Raw genomic sequence first — 23,468 nt, forward strand, 5'->3', positions numbered from 1 at the left:
ACTAGGGGCTTACAGAGGAGGTCATGCTAATCACAGGGGGACCCCAACGCATAATGTTCCCTGGTGTATGTAGGCGTTTTCACTGTATTCTAAGTGTCTTTTAACATAGCACTGGCTCTAGGACTGGTTAGTCAGACTCAGTTACCACCAGTATCCGTCTGAAAAAGTTGAGGGTACAGGATGATTTTGCAACAAGGCTTCTTTCTGCTCTTCTTTTTGTTCTTTCTGCACGTTATCCTTCTTCCTGCACTTTTCTTCGTCTTTGAGGACTTCTGTTGCTTCTTTCTGCACTTCTTTTTTTTCTTTCTGTGCATTTTTTCTTCTTTCTTCACATGTCCTATCTCTGTAGGCATAGTTAGAAATTAGCATTTAAAAAACCTTTGAGTCTTTATTTTTGAATGTGTGTATCAAAGGTTATATTAGGGTGAGAGGAGGTCTGCCACTCTATCACAAGGATGATGTCATCAGTGATGTCATCAGTGATGTCATTTGAGATGTCATCAGTGATGTCATGAGTGATGTCACTGACCATGTCATGAGTGATGTAATATGTGACGTCATCAGCAGTGCATTGCGGGCGCGCGAGTTATAGTTAGCTGAACCAACTATAACGGGGGAATTTCAATGGTTTTGTACAAGTGAAAAGTCCAGCTAACTATAACACCCCTGAAACCTATGGTTTTTTCAGTGAATATATATATATACACACACACACATACATACATACATACATACAAATAAATAAATAATAAATGTACCTTGTATACAGGAGGAGGGAAGCATCAGAGGCTCACCTTATTTAAAAAGATTTTGAAGGACTGCCTGTCCCACAGCCGCGTCTGTGTTGTCTGCAGCATCAAGACAGTAGTGTCTCATAACGGTGTGTCTGCTGGACCATGTTGCAGCTCTGCAGATGTATTGAAGAGGCGCCCCAGCAAATAGTGCAGTGGATGAAGAAACCTTCCTGGTGGAATGCGCTTGAACGGTTGATGTAAGTGGTTTTCCAGCTTGTTGATGGCAAAAAGTAATAGTAGAAGATATCCAGCGTGCTATAGTTTGTTTGGTGACCGGATGACCCTATCGCATCCTTCAATAGGCCACAAAGAGTTAGTCATTCTTACGAATAGTAGCTGTTCTTTGAAGGTAAAACTTGAGACATCTCTTGACATCCAAAGAATGAAGCGTTTTCTCTGCAGGAGTTTGAGGATTTGGAAAAAATGTTTTAAAACAACTGGCTCATTGAGGTGGAAATCCAATGGCACCTTGGGGATAAAGGCCGAATTGGTGCGGAGTAGGTGAGAGTCTTCAGTAAATTGAAGAAAAGGTGGTTTAGTAGTAAACGCCTGCAAGTCACTGAACCGGCGGGAGAATGTAAGAGCCAGGAGTAGAGAAGTCTTCCAAGTAACATATTTGAGACTGACCTTATGGATTGGCTCAAATGGTGGTTTCATGAGCTGTGCCAATACAATGTTTAGATGCCAAGGTGGAGGTGGCCGACATATCGGAGGAAACATTCGAAAAAGACCCTTGAAATATTGTTGAATTACTCTTGACGAGTAAAGTGAGTTGGAGCCATCTTGACGGAATCGTGAGATTGCTGCTAGGAAAACTTTAAGGGTAGAGTACGAGAGGCCTGATTTTGCTAGGTGCAAAAAGAAAGGTAAAAGTTGTTCTGGCTTGGAATGTATAGGATGTACTTGAGCTTCATTGCACCATAGACAGAATCGTTTCCATTTGAGTTTATATGTTTTCACCGTTGAAGGTGCTCTAGCCTGAGCCAAAACCTCTCTACAATCTAAAGGAATATCCAAATTTACAAATTCAGAGTGCTCAGGTTCCAAGCCGCTAAACGTAGAGATGCTGGATCTGGATGACAAATTTGGCCGTGTTCCATGGTCAGAAGATTTGGAAGAGGGCGAAGAATGATCGGGTCGCACAGACAGGAGCAGGAGTTCCGTGAATCAGATTTGTCGAGGCCACCAGCGGGCTATAAGAATAATATGACATGGCTCTTTCCTCATTTTCCGTAGAACCTTGGGGACTAGAGGTATTGGTGGAAAAGCGTAAGCATATATTTTTGACCAGTTCATCAAAAGGGCATTTCCGCATGACCTTGGTTGGGGAACCCAACTTGCGTAAAACAGGCATTTGCGGTTCAGATATGTCGCGAAAAGATCCAGATCTGGGGGACCCCATAATTGAAAAATGTGATCCAGAGTGGGTTGGTGCAATTCCCATTCGTGATTGGTCGTTGACAATCTGCTTAGGGAATCCGCAAGATTGTTCGACGCTCCCGGAACATGAACTGCTGTGAGGACAATGTGATGTTGAATCGCCCAGTTCCAAATTTGTTGAGCCTGAAGAGACGACAGGACGGACCTTGTGCCTCCCTGTTTGGTGATGCAGTGCATGCACGTTGTGTTGTCCGTACGGATCAACACCAAGCTTCCTTGAATGATGGATCGGAAAGCTTTCAGAGCCAGAAAAATGGCCAGTAACTCTAAAAGGTTGATGTGGCTTGTCTTTTGTTGAACAGTCCATTTGCCTTTTACAGTCAGTCCTTGTAAGTGGGCGCCCCAACCCTCGAGAGACGCATCGGTCGTGAGGGTGAAATTTGGAGTGTCCGCCAGAAACGGACGCCCCGAGGAGATATTTCCCTCGTGAGTCCACCATAAAAGAGCCCTCCTTAGTCGAAGTGTGACTCTGACTAGGTCGTTGAAAGTTCCTGAGACTTGAGCCCATTGTTTGTCCAATTCCTCCTGGACAGGTCTCATTTTCAGGCAGCAGTGAGGGACTAGAGGAATGCACAAGGACAAAATCCCTAGGAAAGATTTTAACTGTCGGACAGAAACAGACTCTTTTAGATGGATAGAAATCGCTAGATTGCGAAGACGTTGACGTCTTTCGTGCGCCACACAAGCTTTCCCTTGCCTGGTATCTAGAATGGCTCCCAAGAACAGTCTATTTTGATCTGAGAGAAACTAAGATTTGTCCATGTTTAATGTGAGGCCCAGAGATTGGAAGAGGGACCTGCATAAAAGAGTTTGTTTGGATGCCAGTTCGAACGACTTTCCCTTCAGTAGGCAGTCGTCTAAGTATGGAAAGATTTGCACTCCTTTTAGACGAAGGTAAGCTGCCACCGGTGCAAGGACTTTTGTAAACACTCGGGGAGCGGAACGAAGGCCGAATGGCAGAACCTTGAACTGGAAGTCCTTTCCAGCCACTCTGAATCTGAGAAATTTTCTGTGTCTCTGCAGTATGGGAAGATGAAAATAAGCATCTTGAAGATCCAAAGTTGTCATTTACTCTTCCTTGGGATAGAAAAGGAAGTACTTCTTGAAGGGACAACATGCGAAAAGTTTGTGCTTTTATGTTTTTGTTCAGGGCACGTAGATCCAAAATGGGGCGCCATTCTCCCAACTTTTTCTGTATGAGGAAGAACTTTGAATCAAACCCTCTGCCCTTCTGTAGTTTTGGCACCACTTCGATCGCGCCCTTTCTTAATAATATTTTCAGCTGATTCAGAAGTTCTTTTAGGTGAGCAGGAGGGGGACCTCTTGGTGGAGTATTGGGAGGAATCTTTACGAAGCCCAATGCGTGTCCCCTGCGCACAATATCCAGAACCCATTGATCGGTAGTAATTTGTGACCATTTGGAGTAGAAGTGGGAGATTCGACCTCCAAGTTCTGAAAAAGCGGGAGGATTTTGAAACGGTGTGTGGTGAGAGTCATTGTTTCTTGGAGGAATCCTTTCCTCTATAAGAGGATTCTCCTCTGTATTGCCTGTAGGTGGGAGAATGATGTTGCCTATATGACTGCTGATTCTGGGAGGAGTAGCAGTTTTGACTTTGTCTGTACTGATTCGAATTTCCTCGAAAGGAAGAAGGGGAGTTGTTAGATCTGGGGGTCTCTAGTTGGCAGGGTAGGTACCACTGTCCAAGTAGGGACCCTTGCTTCTAGTCAGGGAAAGGGGGATACACTGTTAAGATAACCCCTGCTCACCCTCTAGGTAGCTTGGCCTGAGCAGTCTAGGCTATCAAAGGCAATGTGTAAAGTATTTGTACCAACACTCACAGTAACACAGTGAAAACACCACAGATTTACTCCACACCTAGTTTTAGAAAAATAATGTATCTTTACTAAAAACTTCACAAGACCAAATACTACAGACAAACCAACATATACTTCAAAAGGTTACTTTAAAGATAGTTCAAGAGGTTGCAGAAAGTACTCCAGGATGTCAAAATCAGTGTCCTGCACAGTGCGACTCTCAATGCACAAAATGCGACACTCGTGCCCAACAGTACCTGTAGTTGCGATAAGGTTCCCAAAAGCTATAACAAGGAAGATGGCAAAGGCGATGCGATGCTCCTGAGATCCTGGGGAGGCTTTGCAGCAGCCCTGCTTCACGCAGCAGAGGTGGATGCGCCGGCTCCGATCTGTAGGGGGAGGATGCGATACCTTTGGCTTTCGTTGCGTAGGTTTCTTAGGGGGAAGCTTCACGCACAGGTTCGATGCGACACTCTTCGATGTGGTGCGATGCGTGGCGCAGCGTTGCCTTCCGGCGCCGCAACTCTCGATGCGCCACGGAACGGGACTCTGCGTCGACGCACGCAGCGATTGGAGACTTTTCACGCACCGGAAGTGATGCGGCCCGCAAACTGGTTCTGCGACAACCCTCGCAATGGCAGGAAGCTTCACGCTTCGGGACGATGCTCGACGCACTCGGCGATGCGGAGACCCTGCGTGTTGCGATGGTGCCGCGATGAAATTTTCCACGCACTCTCGTCTTGCGACACGCAATCTGATGATGCGTTGGGTACCAGTCACTCTTGTTCACGCTTCTGCTTCCCAGCTCCCAAACACAGCAAAACGACCTCCTGAGGCCCCAAGACTGGGCAAGCACTCCAAGGCAGGTCAGAACTCCTTCAGCAGAGTTCCAGGGGAGCTGGTGGTGAAGTCCTTTTGTTCCTGGGACTTCTTAACAGGGAGCCAGCTCTTCTCAGGCCCTTGGAGATCAGAATCAAAAGAAGGGGACACAGCAAAGTCCTTCCCCTCTCCTTGGCAGCAAAGCAAAACAGCAAGCAGGCAGTCTTCTCCTCTTCAGTTTCTTCCAGCTTTCTCCTTGGCAGAGGTTTCTTCTTAGTTCCAAAGTGATCTAAAGTTTTAGGTGTCTGGGGTCCTCTTCTTATACCCCTCCAAGTCTTTGTCTCTCTTTGTTCCAGTGGGGGGATTCCCCTGCTCAAACCGGTTCCTGGTTGTGCTCTGCTCTGGAGCACCTGGTTCCTTTCAGAGTGAGGGGCAGGGTCGTTAGACGCTCAGCAGGAGGTGGAGCCTTCTTTGTGCCAGCAGAGGCAGAGTCCTCAGCCTGGCCAGCAGGGGGTGGAGCCAGCTTTGTGTTTGGCAGGGACAGCCCTATTCAAACCCAGGGACTACTCCTCCCACCCATCTAAAGCAGATCTCCCTATTCACCCTGCTGCTGACTCATCCAGGCTCCTGGAGCCACCTGGCCCATCACATGACACCCTTCAGCCAACCAGCACACAGGCACACAGGAAGGTTAAACAGGAGAATAGCTACTTTCTAAAAAGTGCTATTCTCACACAGTGAATTTAAAAACCATCTTGCTAAAAAGATGTATAATTAAATTCTGAACACAGAGATATCAAACTTGGATTTTCTATCTTGCCCTTATGGGAAGATAGGCATGTAAACAGCCTTCCCCATTCTATCCTATGGGCAAGATAGCCTCTCAGCAGTGAAAAACGAAAATGGCTGTAATTCACTACCAGGGCATGTTACACACCTCAGTACATGCCCTACCTTTCAGATACACTGCACCCAGCCCAGGGGGGTACCTAGGGCCACCATAGGGATGCCTTACATGTACAGAAAGGGAAGGATAAGGCCTGGTCATTGGGTGCACTGGCCAGGTCGACATGGCAGTCCTGGACTGCACATAGGCACTGCAAGCAGGCCTAAGACATCATTTTAGCGCTACTCCTGTGGGTGGCACAATCAGTGCTGCAGCCCACTAGTAGCATTTGAATCACCAGCCCTGGCACACGCAGGGCACTTTACTAGGGGCTAACAGGTGAAACAAATTACCAATCATGGATAACCAATCAATACAACAATTTACCAAGGGAGCACTTGCACTTTGACACTGATCAGCAGTGGCAAAGCGCCCAAAGCATCTAAACCAGCAAAATCGAAATCCAGCATAGCATGAAAAATACAGGAGGTAGAGGCAAAAAGTCAGGGGTAACCACGCCAAAGATGCCAGGTCTAACACGTGTCCCCTCCAGCTGAAAGTGGGGAGAACTACCCACCCTCTTGGGAGTTCTCATCGCTAAGGCGGAAAAACCTGGACAGACCATCAGCGTTGGCGTGTTCTGTACCGGGGCGGTGTTCCACCGTAAAGTCCATCCCCTGTAGGGAAATGGACCACCTCAGCAGCTTAGGATTCTCACCCCTCATCTGCATCAACCATCTGAGGGGCCTGTGGTCCGTCTGAACCCGGAAGTGAGTCCCAAACAAGTAGGGCCTCAGCTTCTTCAGCGCCCAGACCTCAGCAAAAGCTTCCCTTTCAATCGCACTCCACCTCTGTTCCCTGGGAAGTAGCCTCCTACTAATGAAAGCTACAGGTTGGTCCAAGTCCTCATCATTTAGTTGTGAGAGCACCGCTCCCACTCCATGCTCAGAAGTGTCTGTCTGCACTATGAATTCCTTGGAGAAGTCAGGCGCCTTGAGTACAGGTGCTATACACATGGCCTCCTTCAGGGCATCAAAAGCTTCTTGGCAGGCACTGGTCCAAATCACTTTCTTCGGTAACTTCTTGGAAGTTAGTTCTGTCAAGGTAGCCACAATGGTGCCATACCCCTTGACAAAACGGTGATAGTACCCGGTGAGTCCTAAGAAGGCTCTCACCGCTGTCTGGGTTTTGGGGGGTTCCCAAGCCCGGATGGTATCTATCTTGGCTTGTAGGGGCGCCACCTGGCCGCTTCCTACCTGGTGTCCCAAATACACCACCGAACCCTGCCCTATCTGGCACTTACTGGCCTTGATAGTGAGGCCTGCACTATGCAGAGCCTTCAACACTGCGCAGAGGTGTTGCAAGTGTTCTTCCCAAGTGGAACTGAACACAGCAATGTCATCCAGATGTGCGGCGCTGAATTGCTCCAGCCCGGACAGTACCTGGTTGACCAGTCTCTGGAATGTGGCAGGGGCGTTCTTCAACCCAAAGGGCATGACACGGAACTGGAAGTGCCCCTCTGGAGTTGAAAACGCAGACCTCTCCTTGGCCCCATCAGTTAAGGCAATCTGCCAGTACCCAGAAGTTAAATCAAACGTACTGAGGTAGTTGGCAGCTCCCAACCGATCCACGAGCTCATCAGCTCTGGGGATGGGGTGTGCGTCAGTCTTCGTGACAGCATTGAGCCCACGGTAGTCCACACAAAACCTAAGTTCTGGAGTGGCACCTGGCGCAGCAGCTTTCGGTACAAGTACCACTGGGCTAGCCCAGGGGCTGCTGGAGGGCTCAATCACCCCTAGCTCCAACATCTTAGAAACCTCCTTCTTGATGCTGGCCCTGACCTTGTCAGCCACCCGGTAAAACTTCTGTTTCACAGGCATGCTATCTCCCGTGTCCACGTCATGGACACACCAGTTGGTGATACCGGGGGTCAGGGAGAACAGAGATGCAAACTGACCCAACACATGGCGACAGTCCCTCTGCTGTTCTGGGGTCAGGGTGGGCGAGAGGACCACTCCATCCACTGACCCATCTTGCTCCTTAGCTGCCAGGAGGTCAGGAAGAGGATCGCTATCCTCCTCCATCCCTGCATCTGTAGCAAGTAGCATTGTTATTTCAGACCTCTCAAAATGGGGTTTGAGGCGGTTCACGTGTAGGACCCTCATGGGGTTCCTGGGAGATCGCAAGTTGACCAGGAAGGTCACGTCACTCTTGCGCTCCACCACCTCATATGGCCCAGTCCACTTGTCCTGGAGCGCGCAAGGCTCCACTGGCGCCATCACTCACACCATCTGCCCAGGTTGAAATTCCATCAGAGTGGTATGCTGGTCATACCACCTCTTCATCTCATCCTGGCTGGCTTCCAGGTTCGCCTGAGCGAGGGCCCGGAAGCGCTGTGTCTGGTTGCGGATGGCCAGCACATAGCTGAACACATCCTGAGGGGTTTTCCCCGGGGATTTCTCCCAACCCTCCTTCACCAGACTGAGAGGTCCTCTAACAGGGTGCCCGTACAAAAGCTCAAAGGGACTGAACCCTAGAGACTTTTGTGGTACCTCCCGGTAGGCAAATAATAGGCATGGCAAAAAGACGTCCCACTTCCGTCTCATGGGCTCTGTCAGCCCCATGATCATGCCTTTCAGGGTCCGGTTGAACCTTTCAACCAACCCATTTCCTTGAGGGTGGTAAGGAGTGGTGAACTTATAAGTTACCCCACACTCCTCCCACAGAGACTTCATATACCTGGAGATGAAGTTGGTACCCCGGTCAGATACCACCTCTTTGGGGAAACCCACACGGGAAAAGATCCCCATCAACGCACGGCCCACCACCGGGGCTGTGGTTGTCCTGAGAGGGATAGCCTCCGGGTACCGGGTGGCATGATCCACCAGGACCAGGATGAACCTGTTGCCTAAGGCGGTCCTGGGGTCCAGTGGCCCCACAATATCTATTCCCACCCGCTCGAAAGGGGTGCTCACTACCGGAAAAGGCTGCAGAGGGCCTTTGCATTTTCCTCCAGCCTTGCCACTTGCCTGGCAAGTCTGGCATGATTTACAAAAGGAAGCGACGTCCGTCTTCATCCCGGGCCAGTAAAAGTGGGTGGCAAGCCTTTGTCGGGTCGTGTCCTGCCCGAGATGTCCTGCAAGCGGCACGTCGTGAGCCAGACCCAGTAGGAAGTCTCTGAACCCTGCGGGTACCACCAGGGTACGTGATCCACTGGGCTCAGCAAACCTAGGCTCACTGTACAACAAGTCATTCTCCCAGTAGAGAAAAAAGTTCTTCGGATCAGCACCTGCTGCCTGGTCTGCAGCCTGGTGCCGCAGACCTTCAAGAGTAGGGCATGTCTTCTGCGCACGGCAGAACTCCTCTCTGGAGGGACCACCCTCTTGCTGCCAATGGGTCAGCTCAGGTATGTCTCCCAGCTCAGCGACCTGTTCCCCTGTAGGCTCCAGGGCATCCCCCGTAGGTTCTGCTCCTTCCTGGACCGTGGGAACAGCGGGGGTGGACGCACCACGCCCCTTCCCCTTCCCCTTCCTCTTTCTGGCAGGGACCTGGGCCACTGTTTCAGGCTCCAGGTCTGCTTCACAACCCTGTCTGGCTGCCATGGACCGGGTGGTCACACAGACCCACTCAGGCAAACCCAACATCTCCAAATGAGCCTGGCGTTCCACCTCCTTCCACGGGGAACTCTCCAGGTCATTACCTAGCAGACAGTCTACTGGCATGGATGGACTCACAACAACTTTGAGAGGACCTGAGACCCCCCCCCACTCAAAGGGAACATGTGCTACCTTGCAAAGGCGCACAGAGTTGTCAGCTGACACTACTGGGTGAAGTACGTCTGGAATGATCAGCTCCTCAGGGACCCACTGACACCTGACCGTAGTCACACTGGCTCCAGTGTCCCTGAGAGCCTCCACCCTCCTCCCATTGATGGTCACCCACTGCCTGTACTTCTTAGTGTTATCAGGGACAGGGGTTTCCTGGACCATCTCTGTGTCTCCTAAAGAGACAAGGGACATAACTGCTAAACCCTCCAAATCACTAGAAATTAAATCCCCCCCAAAAGCTACACTAGCTATACCCGGTGTTGGAGCACCAGTGGGTGCCTGGGATTTCTTGGGACACACAGGAGACTTGTGACCCAATTCCTGACAGTGATAACACTTAATGGGACCCTTGTTATCCGACCTGCCCTTAGGGGGCCAGGTTGGTTTGGGTTTTGACTTGGGGGGCTGGGACTGGTTACCCTGGGAACTATTTTGGGGCCCTTGTGAGAACTCCTTTTGGTTACGCTTGTCCCCCCCACTCTTCTGCTGGGGACCCTGCCCACCTTTGGCAATGGTATCCACAATTCCTCTGTGGACCCTGGTACTGGTCCAGCGGTCCGCCTCCTTAGCAAGCTCAATGGGGTCCGTCAACTTGCTATCTAAAAGATGCTGGCGCAGCTCTGGAACACATAGACTACTCAAGTGCTCCCAACTAATTAAATGTAACAACCCCTTATAATCAGTTACCTTGCTGCCCTTCATCCAACCTTCCAGTGCCCGCGAGTACAGATTCACACACTCCATCCAAGTCTCAGACTCTTTCTTCTTGGAATTTCTAAACTGCAATCTATACTGCTCTGGAGTAAGTCCATACCTGAGACATAGGGCCTCCTTCATATTGGGATAGGTCATGGCACCTGCTAATTCTAAGGGCTCTAGAGCACTCCTCCCAGAAGCCTCAAAATGTTTCCACAGGCCCGCCCCCCAATGCTGTTCAGGCACACCATTCATTCTTAATGCTATCTCATACGATGTAAACCAGGCATAGATATCTTCACTCCTATTGTAATTCTGTACTAAATCTTTGGGGATATATACTTTACCCCCCTGCACTGGCTGTGCGCTGCCACCATTTGAACCGGACTCCACCTGCTTGGCCTTGATGTCCAGTTCTCTCATGCTCACTTCATGAGCCAGAAGCAATTTCTTCTCCTCCAAGGCACGGGCATTCTTGCTCTCCTCCGCCGCCTTGTCTACTTCTGATTGCTTCATTTTCATTTTCATAATTTCCAATTCATGGTTTCTCACCCTTTGATTCTCCTCCAACTCCTCTGGAGTGAGCCCCCTACTGGAATGGGAGCTGCCAGCCCTTGAGACCGGTCTGCCCACAGGCAGATCTTGGGGAACAAAACCATCCTCTTCATTTGCATCACTTTCCTCTTGGGCCTCCCACCAGGCCTTCAGGACTCTTTGTAGCACATCCTTTCTAGCTCCGCTTTTAAAAGAGCAACCACGGTCTTTGCAGAATTGCTTGAGATCTTCAACTTTGTATGAATATAAATCCGCAATGGAAAACTCAAATTCTGCCCTCTCACTTGTTGCCACCTGAGACATGATGCTCTTGAAGAGTTACTCAAAAATAGAATCAAAAATAATACAGTATGTGGTTGTCTATTGGTCTGCACTCCTAGTGATGTACACCAATTACTGTGGGTCAAGTACAAATACAAGTTCAATCCTCACCGCTGACCACCAATGTTAGATCTGGGGGTCTCTAGTTGGCAGGGTAGGTACCACTGTCCAAGTAGGGACCCTTGCTTCTAGTCAGGGAAAGGGGGATACACTGTTAAGATAACCCCTGCTCACCCTCTAGGTAGCTTGGCCTGAGCAGTCTAGGCTATCAAAGGCAATGTGTAAAGTATTTGTACCAACACTCACAGTAACACAGTGAAAACACCACAGATTTACTCCACACCTAGTTTTAGAAAAATAATGTATCTTTACTAAAAACTTCACAAGACCAAATACTACAGACAAACCAACATATACATCAAAAGGTTACTTTAAAGATAGTTCAAGAGGTTGCAGAAAGTACTCCAGGATGTCAAAATCAGTGTCCTGCACAGTGCGACTCTCAATGCACAAAATGCGACACTCTCGTGCCCAACAGTACCTGTAGTTGCGATAAGGTTCCCAAAAGCTATAACAAGGAAGATGGCAAAGGCGATGCGATGCTCCTGAGATCCTGGGGAGGCTTTGCAGCAGCCCTGCTTCACGCAGCAGAGGTGGATGCGCCGGCTCCGATCTGTAGGGGGAGGATGCGATACCTTTGGCTTTCGTTGCGTAGGTTTCTTAGGGGGAAGCTTCACGCACAGGTTCGATGCGACACTCTTCGATGTGGTGCGATGCGTGGCGCAGCGTTGCCCTCCGGCGCCGCAACTCTCGATGCGCCACGGAACGGGACTCTGCGTCGACGCACGCAGCGATTGGAGACTTTTCATGCACCGGCAGTGGTGCGGCCCGCAAACTGGTTCTGTGACAACCCTCGCAATGGCAGGAAGCTTCACGCTTCGGGACGATGCTCGACGCACTCGGCGATGCGGAGACCCTGCGTGTTGCAATGGTGCCGCGATGAAATTTTCCACGCACTCTCGTCTTGCGACACGCAATCGGATGATGCGTTGGGTACCAGTCACTCTTGTTCACGCTTCTGCTTCCCAGCTCCCAAACACAGCAAAACGACCTCCTGAGGCCCCAAGACTGGGCAAGCACTCCAAGGCAGGTCAGAACTCCTTCAGCAGAGTTCCAGGGGAGCTGGTGGTGAAGTCCTTTTGTTCCTGGGACTTCTTAACAGGGAGCCAGCTCTTCTCAGGCCCTTGGAGATCAGAATCAAAAGAAGGGGACACAGCAAAGTCCTTCCCCTCTCCTTGGCAGCAAAGCAAAACAGCAAGCAGGCAGTCTTCTCCTCTTCAGTTTCTTCCAGCTTTCTCCTTGGCAGAGGTTTCTTCTTAGTTCCAAAGTGATCTAAAGTTTTAGGTGTCTGGGGTCCTCTTCTTATACCCCTCCAAGTCTTTGTCTCTCTTTGTTCCAGTGGGGGGATTCCCCTGCTCAAACCGGTTCCTGGGTGTGCTCTGCTCTGGAGCACCTGGTTCCTTTCAGAGTGAGGGGCAGGGTCGTTAGACGCTCAGCAGGAGGTGGAGCCTTCTTTGTGCCAGCAGAGGCAGAGTCCTCAGCCTGGCCAGCAGGGGGTGGAGCCAGCTTTGTGTTTGGCAGGGACAGCCCTATTCAAACCCAGGGACTACTCCTCCCACCCATCTAAAGCAGATCTCCCTATTCACCCTGCTGCTGACTCATCCAGGCTCCTGGAGCCACCTGGCCCATCACATGACACCCTTCAGCCAACCAGCACACAGGCACACAGGAAGGTTAAACAGGAGAATAGCTACTTTCTAAAAAGTGCTATTCTCACACAGTGAATTTAAAAACCATCTTGCTAAAAAGATGTATAATTAAATTCTGAACACAGAGATATCAAACTTGGATTTTCTATCTTGCCCTTATGGGAAGATAGGCATGTAAACAGCCTTCCCCATTCTATCCTATGGGCAAGATAGCCTCTCAGCAGTGAAAAACGAAAATGGCTGTAATTCACTACCAGGGCATGTTACACACCTCAGTACATGCCCTACCCTTCAGATACACTGCACCCAGCCCAGGGGGGTACCTAGGGCCACCATAGGGATGCCTTACATGTACAGAAAGGGAAGGATAAGGCCTGGTCAGTGGGTGCACTGGCCAGGTCGACATGGCAGTCCTGGACTGCACATAGGCACTGCAAGCAGGCCTAAGACATCATTTTAGCGCTACTCCTGTGGGTGGCACAATCAGTGCTGCAGCCCACTAGTAGCATTTGAATCACCAGCCCTGGCACACGCAGTGCACTTTACTAGGGGCTAACAGGTGAAACAAATATACCAATCATGGATAACCAATCAATACAACAATTTACCAAGGGAGCACTTGCACTTTGACACTGATCAGCAGTGGCAAAGCGCCCAAAGCATCTAAACCAGCAAAATCGAAATCCAGCATAGCATCAAAAATACAGGAGGTAGAGGCAAAAAGTCAGGGGTAACCACGCCAAAGATGCCAGGTCTAACAGGAGTCACGACCTCTTGCGCCTCAAAAAGGCTGCTTTTTGAATTGCAAAGACCCAAGAGCACGAGCAGTGTCAGTGTCCTTTTTAATAGTTTGAAGGGCATCGTCTATATGAAGGCCAAACAATGTTTCACCGTCGTAAGGCATGTCCAGTATTTTTGTCGGTACCTCCTGACGGAAAGACGTAGCCCGTAACCAGCCCTGACGCCTGAGGACTGCTGCACCAGCCAAAAGACGGAAGCCAGTAGAGGACACATCAATAGCGCAATCGATAATTTCCGAAGAAATTCTTTCCCCCTCTTGGAGAATTTTTAATGCCTCTGGCCTAGACACTTCAGGGATAAGGTCTATAAGGGATGAAATGTCTGACCACATTTGGCGGTCGTAACGTCCCAAGATCGCTAATGAATTGGCCGCACGTACTGTAGCTGCAGCCATAGTGGAAAAAAAAAAATCCTATACCATCCAGGCGTCGACCCTCTCGATCTGGTGGTGCAGACAAAAGAGACTATGGGTTTCTGGAGCGATGCTGAGCTGCTTGAGTAATGATGGAATCTGGCTTTGTTTGTTAAATTAGACAAGCAGGAGAATTTGGAGGGGCTTTGTATTTTTTATCTATCCTAGGAAGGATAGATGGAATAGAGTTAGGAGTTTGCATTAGCTTGAGGCCTTCTTGCCAGATAAAATCGATAATTGGAATACAACTGACTTGCTTTTGAGGTTGATCCTTAAAATCATATAGGAAACAATCTTCCTCCCTGGTGGTCATAGGAAGGTGGAATCTTTTAGCTGCTCTTTCCATGAGCAAATGAAAACCATTAATGTCGACCGGTGGAGAATCCAAAGGAGCTGGATCAGCAGGAGATGGCGTTTGTATTTGATAGTTGTCCCATTCAGAAAGAAGGGATCCGTCATCCAGCTCACCTTCTTCCTTGTCACCGTCGTCATCCTGCTCGTCGACAACCTCTTCCTCTATGATTTGAGGAACTGCAAGATGTTGAACTCTTGTCGCCGATGTAGGTGTGACCACTGATTCCTTATTTGAAAACGGCTGTGGAGGTACCTGCGGTGTCGGAGACGTCTGCACAGAACGTGGAAAACGGCGGTTGTAATCATCCAACATATATTGGAGGTTGGAAATAAGACTTAAAGGCAGTTGTGCCATAGGAAGTTCTTGCGCCGGGTGTGTGTCACAAGTAGAGAAATCGTCCTCTTGTAAGTCGTCATCATCATCAGATTCCTGACACTTTATTAGAAGTTCAGAGGGACTGCGAGCAGCCCGAAATCTGTCATCCTCTGATTCCTCATCGTCAGATGTAAATAGCACCTCTGGAGGCTGAGAAGGAGCTTTAATTGGCATTAGGGTATCCCAAGAGGAATGGCATTGTTGAAGCAAAGAGCTTGAAGACCTTAGTGGTATCAGATCCTTAGATGGAGTCGTAGCCGTTGTTGCGGACGATGAAAGTCGTCGTTGAGCCACCGTCGACGACAAAGCCACCGTCGACGACAAAGCCACCGTCGACGACGTGTGCTTTTTTCTATGTTTGCTTGCCGTCGTGAACGAAGGTAAAGGCACTGTAGACGAAATAGGGCTCACCTTAACAGATACCAATGTCGACGGTGAAGATGCCGATGACAAGATCATAGCCGGCTTCCTAGACATAGAAGTCGAAGTCGTCGACGTAGAAGCGACGACGGCAGCTCTCGTCGACGGAGGAAGCGTTGATGAGCTCGTCGACGAGAGAGGCAGTTTCTGAGGTAAAAACTGCACAGATGGAGTCTTTGACGCCTGAGAATCAGATCTTGGGGGCATAAAGGATTCAGATAGGCTCCTGGGGGGGAAATCACCCCTTTTGAAGTTGAAGGTTGGGTAGTGGGCTTATCAACATGATGTTTCTTCACCACCTTAGGTCTTGGAGAAACCTTCTGAGAGTCACTTGTTCTCTTCAAGGAGGGAGCAGTTTTGATTGAAGACACACTCTCCAGATCTGAAAGAGGATTCTCTGAAGTCTTCAACTTCTGTAGCCACAGAATGAGACGCCCTTCTCTGTCTTTTAAAGTTTTCTGAGAGAAAGTCCTACAAATTTTACAATCTTTAACCTGATGTTCAGGGTATAAGCAATAAATACATTTTTTGTGAGGGTCTTCAGAATGAAGCCTCAGTTTACCACAACTTCCACAAGGTCTGAAGAGGGATTTCTTGGATGTAGACATCACAGAGGTAATCTTCTGAGGAGATATGAGAAGAAAAACTGAGCAAGCTCAGGGAGACTCCCTTCACACGACCTGCGGTAGAAAATCTGAGGGCCTGAGCCTCTAAGGAGAAGGTTCTAGAGGGTGCGGACGCCTGATTGGCTGGATTTTGGACTAAAACATAATGACAGTAATAGGTTATAGATGTGACAAGTTTTCTATCCATAAAAACTCTATGGTTTTACTTTCTTTTATGCCTATTAGGCTTATGTTTATTACTACATTGCTATGTTATGTACCGTGGGACTCCCACTTCGACGACAGGGAATATTCAAGCATGTGAATCTATGAAAGACACCCCAATACTGGAGAATTAAAGAACTTTTCAATATCCCACTTAGTATTCAGTATGAGACCAGTGTTTTTCCTTTAACGACATATGCCATTTCAACATTGGGCCCACAAAAACAGCCAATGCTCTTTAGTATGTAGCATACTTATTCTAAAATGAAATCTTAATAGAAGAGACGTCAAAGCTCAACTAAAGAATTGTCCAGTACTAACCAACAGCAATTCACTCTATTACAATGAAAAGCTACTGCCTAAACAACATGAATAAAGTACCTCAGTCCAAGCACTACTTCACCTAGTTTTGAACAGTTTTTTTCATCAGCAAAGTTTTTTTTCACAATGACACAAACTCCTTACCCGCAATAAATCCTTCCTTCCTTCTTCTCCAGGTCAGAGTTCTTGCTGTTTTCTAAAGCACATATTTTGTCCATAGTGAGGTCGGACTGTAGAGAGAAGAAAACCAAAGATTTAGCTTTATATGACAGAACAAGCATACATTAATCTACTTCTAATCAGGGACTGCACTACACTTTTAGAAATGTTTACTTTCCTGACCCCTGTTCAGGTGGCATTTGCACTTTAATTGTGGTGCTGCTACACAAAAGGTATTCACTTATTAGAATAAGAATCTTTCTTATATGTAACCTTGTTTTCTATCAAAGGTATTCCGTCTGAACCAATTAACAGTATATTATATTTTTTTAATTTGAAAGTGCACTCAAATAATGAAGACGTTCATAAAGGGCAACCATTTCTCAATTGAGCAGCCAAATCAGCAAAAATATATTCCTCTGAAATAAGCATTGGCAGAGTCAATGGGTCTCACATATGAGAGCTATTGGCTTTGTCGGTATCTTTTAGTTGTTGTAGTAGTAGGTATTTATTGAGCGCATATATCACCATTAGGTCTCATAGCACTTCGCCAAACACAGGAAACTAGGGGTAAAAATAGCCATCTTTTAAGAACTTTATGGAATTTTTTGTTGTCAGTTTCCAGGCGTAGCCGTAACGGCAGTGAGTTCCATAGCTCAGGTGCAGTTTTGGAAAAGGACTGGTCACCGTTTTTAACAGTGTGAACCTTTTGGGATCGTTAAGAGATGTTTGTTGGACGAGCGGAGGGTTTGCACTGGCTGATGTTTGGTCAGTTTCTTTGCTAAATAGGCAGGCCCTTAATTGTTCAAGGTTTTGTGTACCAAGCAACATAGTTTAAAGGTGACCCTCTTTCTTATAGGTAGCCAGTGGAGGGTCTTCAGGCTGGGAGCCGATGGTGAGCGGGAGGGAGATTCAAGATCAGTCTCGCCGCGGTGTTCTGCAGCACTTGAAGCTTAGACAGGAGTCTTTCATTTATGGATGTGAACAGTGCATTGCCATAGTCCAAGCGATTGATGATTAGTCCCTGCACAAGGGGCATCCGGGAGCAGAGGGGAATCCATTTAAAGATTTTCCTGAGGGAGCGCATTAAGTCATAGCTGGTGCGGACCACGAAGTTGATGTGGTCAATCATGGAAAGTTCATTATCGATAATGACACCCAGATTTCGGACTGCTGTTTTGGGCGTGGGCTTGGCCCTAGGGAGGAAGGCCACCAGTCAGTGGTCCATATGTGTTGCGCGTCTCCAAAGAGCATGATTTCTGACTTGCTCGCGTTGAGCAGTAAGTGATTAGTTGACATCCATTCATTAACCGATGACATGCACAGTTTAAATCTACGTTGTGTGTTAGTGGGATCTGGATCAAGTGATCAACAATTGCGTGTCATCGGCGTAGGAAACTGTATCAAAGCCATAGGCTCTGATTATTTTGGCCAGAGGCGACAGGTAAAGGTTAAAGAGTGTGGGACTCAAAATTGATCCCTGGGGAACTCCCTTGTCAATGGGTTGGCTTTTGGAGCAGAAACCCCCTATTTGTGCCTTAGTGGACCGTTCCGTTAAGTAGCTCTTGAGCCATTGCAGAGCCGCGCCCTCGACACCAAACTCCCATAGACCCTCCAAGAATATACCATGAGAGATGGTGTCGAAGGCAGCCGAAAAGTCGAGCAGGATAAAGATGGCGAACTGTCTGGTATCAAGAAAAAGCCTGATCTTATCGATGATTTCGACCAGAGCTGCCTCGGTGCTATGATAAGACCGGAAGCCTGATTGAGATGAGCTTAACAGGTTGTTACTTTCTAAGTATATGGACAGTTGGTGGTTAACTGCCGCTTTCATTACTTTGCCAAACAAAGGTAGGAGAGAGATTGGTCTATAATTGGCGAGTTGTTTGGGGTCAGCTGTTGGCTTTTTCAGAATAGGTCTGACAATAGCTTCCTTCCAGTGTGCGGGTACAGTGGATTGTGAAAGTGAAAGATTCAAGATATAGGTTAGGTTGGAGGCGAGTGCTGGGCCAATTTTGGTTAGGATCTGGGTGGACGAGGGTTCAGTTGGCGAGCCGGATTTCATCCTACTTAGTATGGCTGAAGTGTCTTCCTCTGTTAGTTTCCTGAATTCTTTAAGAGAGTTGGTGTTCCGAGGGAGGGTTTCATCCGATCTATGCGGGGTATTTATAACTTGAGGGAAGAGTTTGTGGATATCATTTATCTTGTTTACAAAGAAAGCTGAGAGGGAATCCACCCACTCCGAGGCATTATATGTCGGTATGCCGGAGGGGGGGTGTAAGGAAGTGGGTTTCTGTTGCAGTAACCCCCCCCTACTTTTTGCCTGATAACTGATTCACTTTTCCTTGTTGTGCCCTGGGCTCCTGCCAATCAGGTGCCCAGGGCCTGTGTTCCTTCCCCAAAAACGGCCTACCAGCCAAAACCCAATTGGCATCTCTGGTCACATGTCAGCCCCTGGTAAATGGTACCCTAGGTACCCAGGGCCTTGTGACCAGAGAAGGTCCCTAAGGGCAGCAGCACTTATTGTGCAACCCTTAGAGGCCCTGTACCCTGACACACACACACTGCCTTTGCAAGCTGGGTGTCTAGGTGCAGAACAAAACAAAGTCGACATGGCACACGTCCCTGTGTGCCATGCCCACAACACACACTGCCCTGGCATACCTCAGTCACCCCTCTAGCTGGGTGCCCTATGCCAGTGGTGTAAGCACAGGTGCATGACCCCTGTGCCCTTACAGTACCCAGGTCCATTCCTGGGCACTGGGCACTGTAAGTGCAGTGCTGCCATTAAGAGTAAATGGTGCTGGGAGGTCGTCAACACGAACTCCACAGCACCATAGTGGCAACACTGAAGACTGAGAAGTTTGGTATCAAACTTCTCAGCACATTAAACCCACACTGATGCCAGTGTGGGATTTAATGTGCCAAGCACCCCAGAGAGCATCTTAGAGATGCCCCCTGAAACCTAACCTACAATCCACGTCTGGTCTGGGAGGCTGCCACAAAGCAGACATGTTGCTGGACCCCTGGGTGGAGAGCTCCCGCTCTCCTGGGCCTGCAACAATGCACATCCTGGGTGAGGTGCTAAATCTCCTCCCCCAGGATGGGGAAGCTTCCAAGGCATTCCGCCTTTGTGAGCTTCTCCAGGCCACTTGCTGGACTCAGCAACTGGCACCTACCGGTTCTGACCCCCACTCTGGCGGGAAGACTGGTCGGAAACCCCAAGGAAAGAAAGGGGGTGTGCAAGCCTCTGCCAACCCCACCCCTCAGGTGGGGGAGGCGAGGTGAAGCACATCTCCAGGCTCTCGCCATCTTGAAGATGGGAAGCCCTGCCCAATCAGGACTAGGCTACTGCCCCCCTCCCACAGGAGAGTGGCAGGATAGGGGGTGTACCCACCCCAGGGCAGGGACCCATTGGTCCCTGCCCTTTACCTACCTGTAACGCCCCTAAAGCTAGTATTTAGGGGCAACCTGAACCTTCCTTCCTCAGATCCGGATTCCGAAACAGCAAAGAAGAGCAAGAAGAAAGAAGACATGCCGTGGCCCCAGCCCTACCGGCCTGTCGACCCTCGAACCTGCTCCTGCTAAATCCCAGCATCTCCCGTGGCCAGCAACCTCACAAACCCCGGAGGACCTGGCTACCTTGGGACTCTGAGCATCTGGGACTCCCACGAGCAGTGGCACTGCTCAAAGCAAGTAACTGACACCTGGCATCAGCCAGGAACCGCAAACCCTGCACACACTGCACCCGCCAAGCCTGACCTGTGCTGGAGTGGACAAAGACCACGAGGACGTCCCCCCGGCGACTGTGACCCCGAATCCGGCACCCAAGGACCCACCTCGACGCTCCTGACGACGCCTGTAGCCTCAGAACCAGGGACCCCCCCAACTGCGATCAACAGAGGGTAAGATTTCCCGACACCAAAAGGCACCCCTGCACCCGGCGCCCTGCAGCCCCCTGTGCCCAACTCCTGGGTACCTACTTATCCTCCAACTACCCAACTTACCTCTCGAGGTGGTGGTCGCACCTGAAGAATCTTCGTCCCCGAGCTTGCAGCCTTTGTTCGTTCTTGAGCTTCTCCATGGCAATCCATTGAGCGCCCCAGGGCTCAAAAGCACCCTGCACCCAGCCGCCCGAGTGCCCCTGGCTGTGCAACCTCTACTCCTACTTCCCCATTTGCCCTGAGCAAGTGACCAGGAGCCCAGCTCCCACAGCCGTGTGGCCTGCTAGTCAGCAGCCACCAACCAAGGGCCCCCTGCCTTCCATAGGATAACATTGGGCCTAACTCACTCTGCACCCGGCTGCCCCTGTGCCGCTGAGGGTGTAACAACTGTACTTACCTGACCCTGGGAGATCCCCGAGTCTATGCCGAGAACCTTAACTCTGCCAGTCGAGTACTTACCCAAAAGCCGATAACTCACTTTTCTTCATAGGGTAACATTGACTGGTTTCACTTGAAATTACTTCTGTGTGGAGTTTCTAAACTACAAATATTCTTTGAAAATCGTACTAACTGTGAAAACGTAATTACTTACCTATTTTAGATAGATGTCCTCGTACTGAGCCTAGGAGCCCAGCACTGGATTACAAAAGTAACGAGAACATACTTTACCGGTAACTTGAACTTTCTCCCATAGGAAACCATTGACTGTTTTTCTGTGAAATTTCTTTTAAGTGTCGATTTTGCAAACTTCTAAATATTCGTTAAAAATCGCCTGTATAACCTAAACGCATTCCATCAACTGCTTACAGGTGGTATACTAGGACTGGATGCAGGATCCAACACTGAAACCGAAAAAGTACCCATAACCCCACTTACCTGCTAAGTGAATATCCTCCCATAGGATAACATTTGATTAGAAAAAGTTTCCAAGTGTCAACTTTTAAAGTAGCAAAATATTGCTTAAAAATCACAACAGTAACTAAAACGTATTTACTCACTTGTTTCCAAGAACTGTCCCAGGACTGAATCTAGGATCCAGTCCTGGAGTTAGAAAAGTAATCCTGAAAGTAATCAATTACATATAACTTAAAATTCCCATTGAGCTCAATGTATTATTGTGTTTGAAATTGTGTTGTCTATTGCAACAAACTGTAACTATTGCATTCCAAGTCAATTGCCTTTTGCAAAGTATCTAACTAAAGCATCTCATTCTGAGAAAGTATATTTTGATACCTATTGTTGGTTCAAAAATAAAACAACCATATATTTTTATATACAAACCATTGGCCTAGAGTTCAGTTCTTGATTGTGTGAGACCATTTGATGACTGAGTGTGTACAACAAATGCTTTACACTGTCCTCTGATACTGCCTTACTGCTCGACCAAACTACCAGTTTAGAGAGAAAGGTTATATCTAACTTTAGCCTTTGCCAAACCTCTGGGGGCTGTGGACTCTGTACACAATGTACCTATTTGGAAACAGTATATACAGAGCCACTTTCCTACAGGGGGGTTTGTGAATTCCTTCAAGTTCTTGTATAGTTCCTTATGGGAATTGGAGGCTTGACTGATTCTGCCTCCTAGGTGGGATTTTTTGGCCATGGCTATGTTATCCATGTATCGGTGGTGTAGGGTTTTATACTGATGCCTATCCGTTGTGCTTTTAGTGAGTCTCCATTTGCGTTCTACCTTCCTAATGGCGAGTTTAACGCTTTTTAAGTCCGGAGTGAACCAGGGGGACAGTTTTTTTGGGCAATTAGTTTTCTTCTTCGGGGCAATTATATCTAAGGATGTGACAATTGTCGTCTCAAAATTTATAGCTGCCTTGTTAACATTAGTCATTTCAGAGTGGGAGAGGGGAACAAAGGTTGTAGAGAATAATTCAAGGTTTATCTTGTTCCATGACCTGCTTAGCTTCCGTTCTTTCTTTGGACCTGGTTGGGTTACTAATTGGCCCATATGAAAACTTATTAAGTGGTGGTCGGTCCATAGGATACGGAGAGTTTGGTTGACCTTTATATACTGTGAATTGGTAAATAGCAGATCTAATGTGTGACCGGCGGTATGGGTGGGGCCTATTATCAGTTGCTTTAAGCCCAGTGAGTCCAGGTTGGTGATAAGGTCTAGTGTGTGGGGGTCAGTTTCGAGCTCAGCATGATAATTAAAATCTCCTAGAAGCAACATTGATACGACTTGCAACATATATATATATATATATATATATATCATATTAAAAAGCTTTATTCGACAGTATGTCTTAAAAGCACATCAACACATTAAACACTAACAGAATAAATATCACAAGACAATCCACAACATTTTTTTTTTTAAAACCATTAAATACAATTAATTTCTGTCGATGATAAAGTTAAAACATTATTCATAGCTAAGATACACAAGTCAATCAACACACATTTTTTAAAAGAAACCATTAATCCAATTGATTACGGTCGATAAAAAGTTAAATCATTATTAATAGTGAAGATTCACAGAACACAAAAAGGAGTACTTAGCTCATAAAGAACACTAACTAACAGCAGGTTGGAAGGAAGCACAAGAACGTATTATCCAGGTCCAACTTAAAAATTTAGCTACAGCCACAGCTATGGGAGGTGAACAATCAGACCCCAATATCCTTAGTGCTTCAATATGTCTTCGGGTGGCTAACCTAAGACAGATGGGTTTAAGCCATTTGCGACGCAGAGCAGCATAAAGAGGGCATGCAAAAATAAATGTGCAACAGATTCAGGCGTATCTGAGCAATTATGACAACTATCGTCCAAAGTTGAGGACCATTTATTTGTAAATGACTTGACCGGAAGAGTACCTACTCTAAATTGAAAATATAACTTCCGGTCTTGTGGCCTCTCAATAATGTCCCAATATAATTCACATATTGGACGCGATTTGTGATCTAGAAACCGACCA

General features: G+C 48.0%; 1 protein-coding gene across 2 annotated transcripts in view; it reads right to left on the minus strand.

The window, feature by feature from the left end:
* Positions 1–23,468, minus strand: part of LOC146870428 (uncharacterized) — a 407,076-nt gene that overhangs the window by 360,343 nt on the left and 23,265 nt on the right. For both annotated transcript variants that reach the window (XM_085599673.1, XM_085599674.1), the window contains exon 3: positions 16,581–16,666. In XM_085599673.1, coding sequence (XP_085455799.1) covers positions 16,581–16,666 — 86 coding nt within the window. The remainder of the gene's footprint in view (positions 1–16,580; positions 16,667–23,468) is intronic.

Source organism: Triturus cristatus, chromosome 1_1, assembly GCF_964204655.1.
Source record: "Triturus cristatus chromosome 1_1, aTriCri1.1, whole genome shotgun sequence".
Taxonomy (NCBI): domain Eukaryota; kingdom Metazoa; phylum Chordata; class Amphibia; order Caudata; family Salamandridae; genus Triturus; species Triturus cristatus.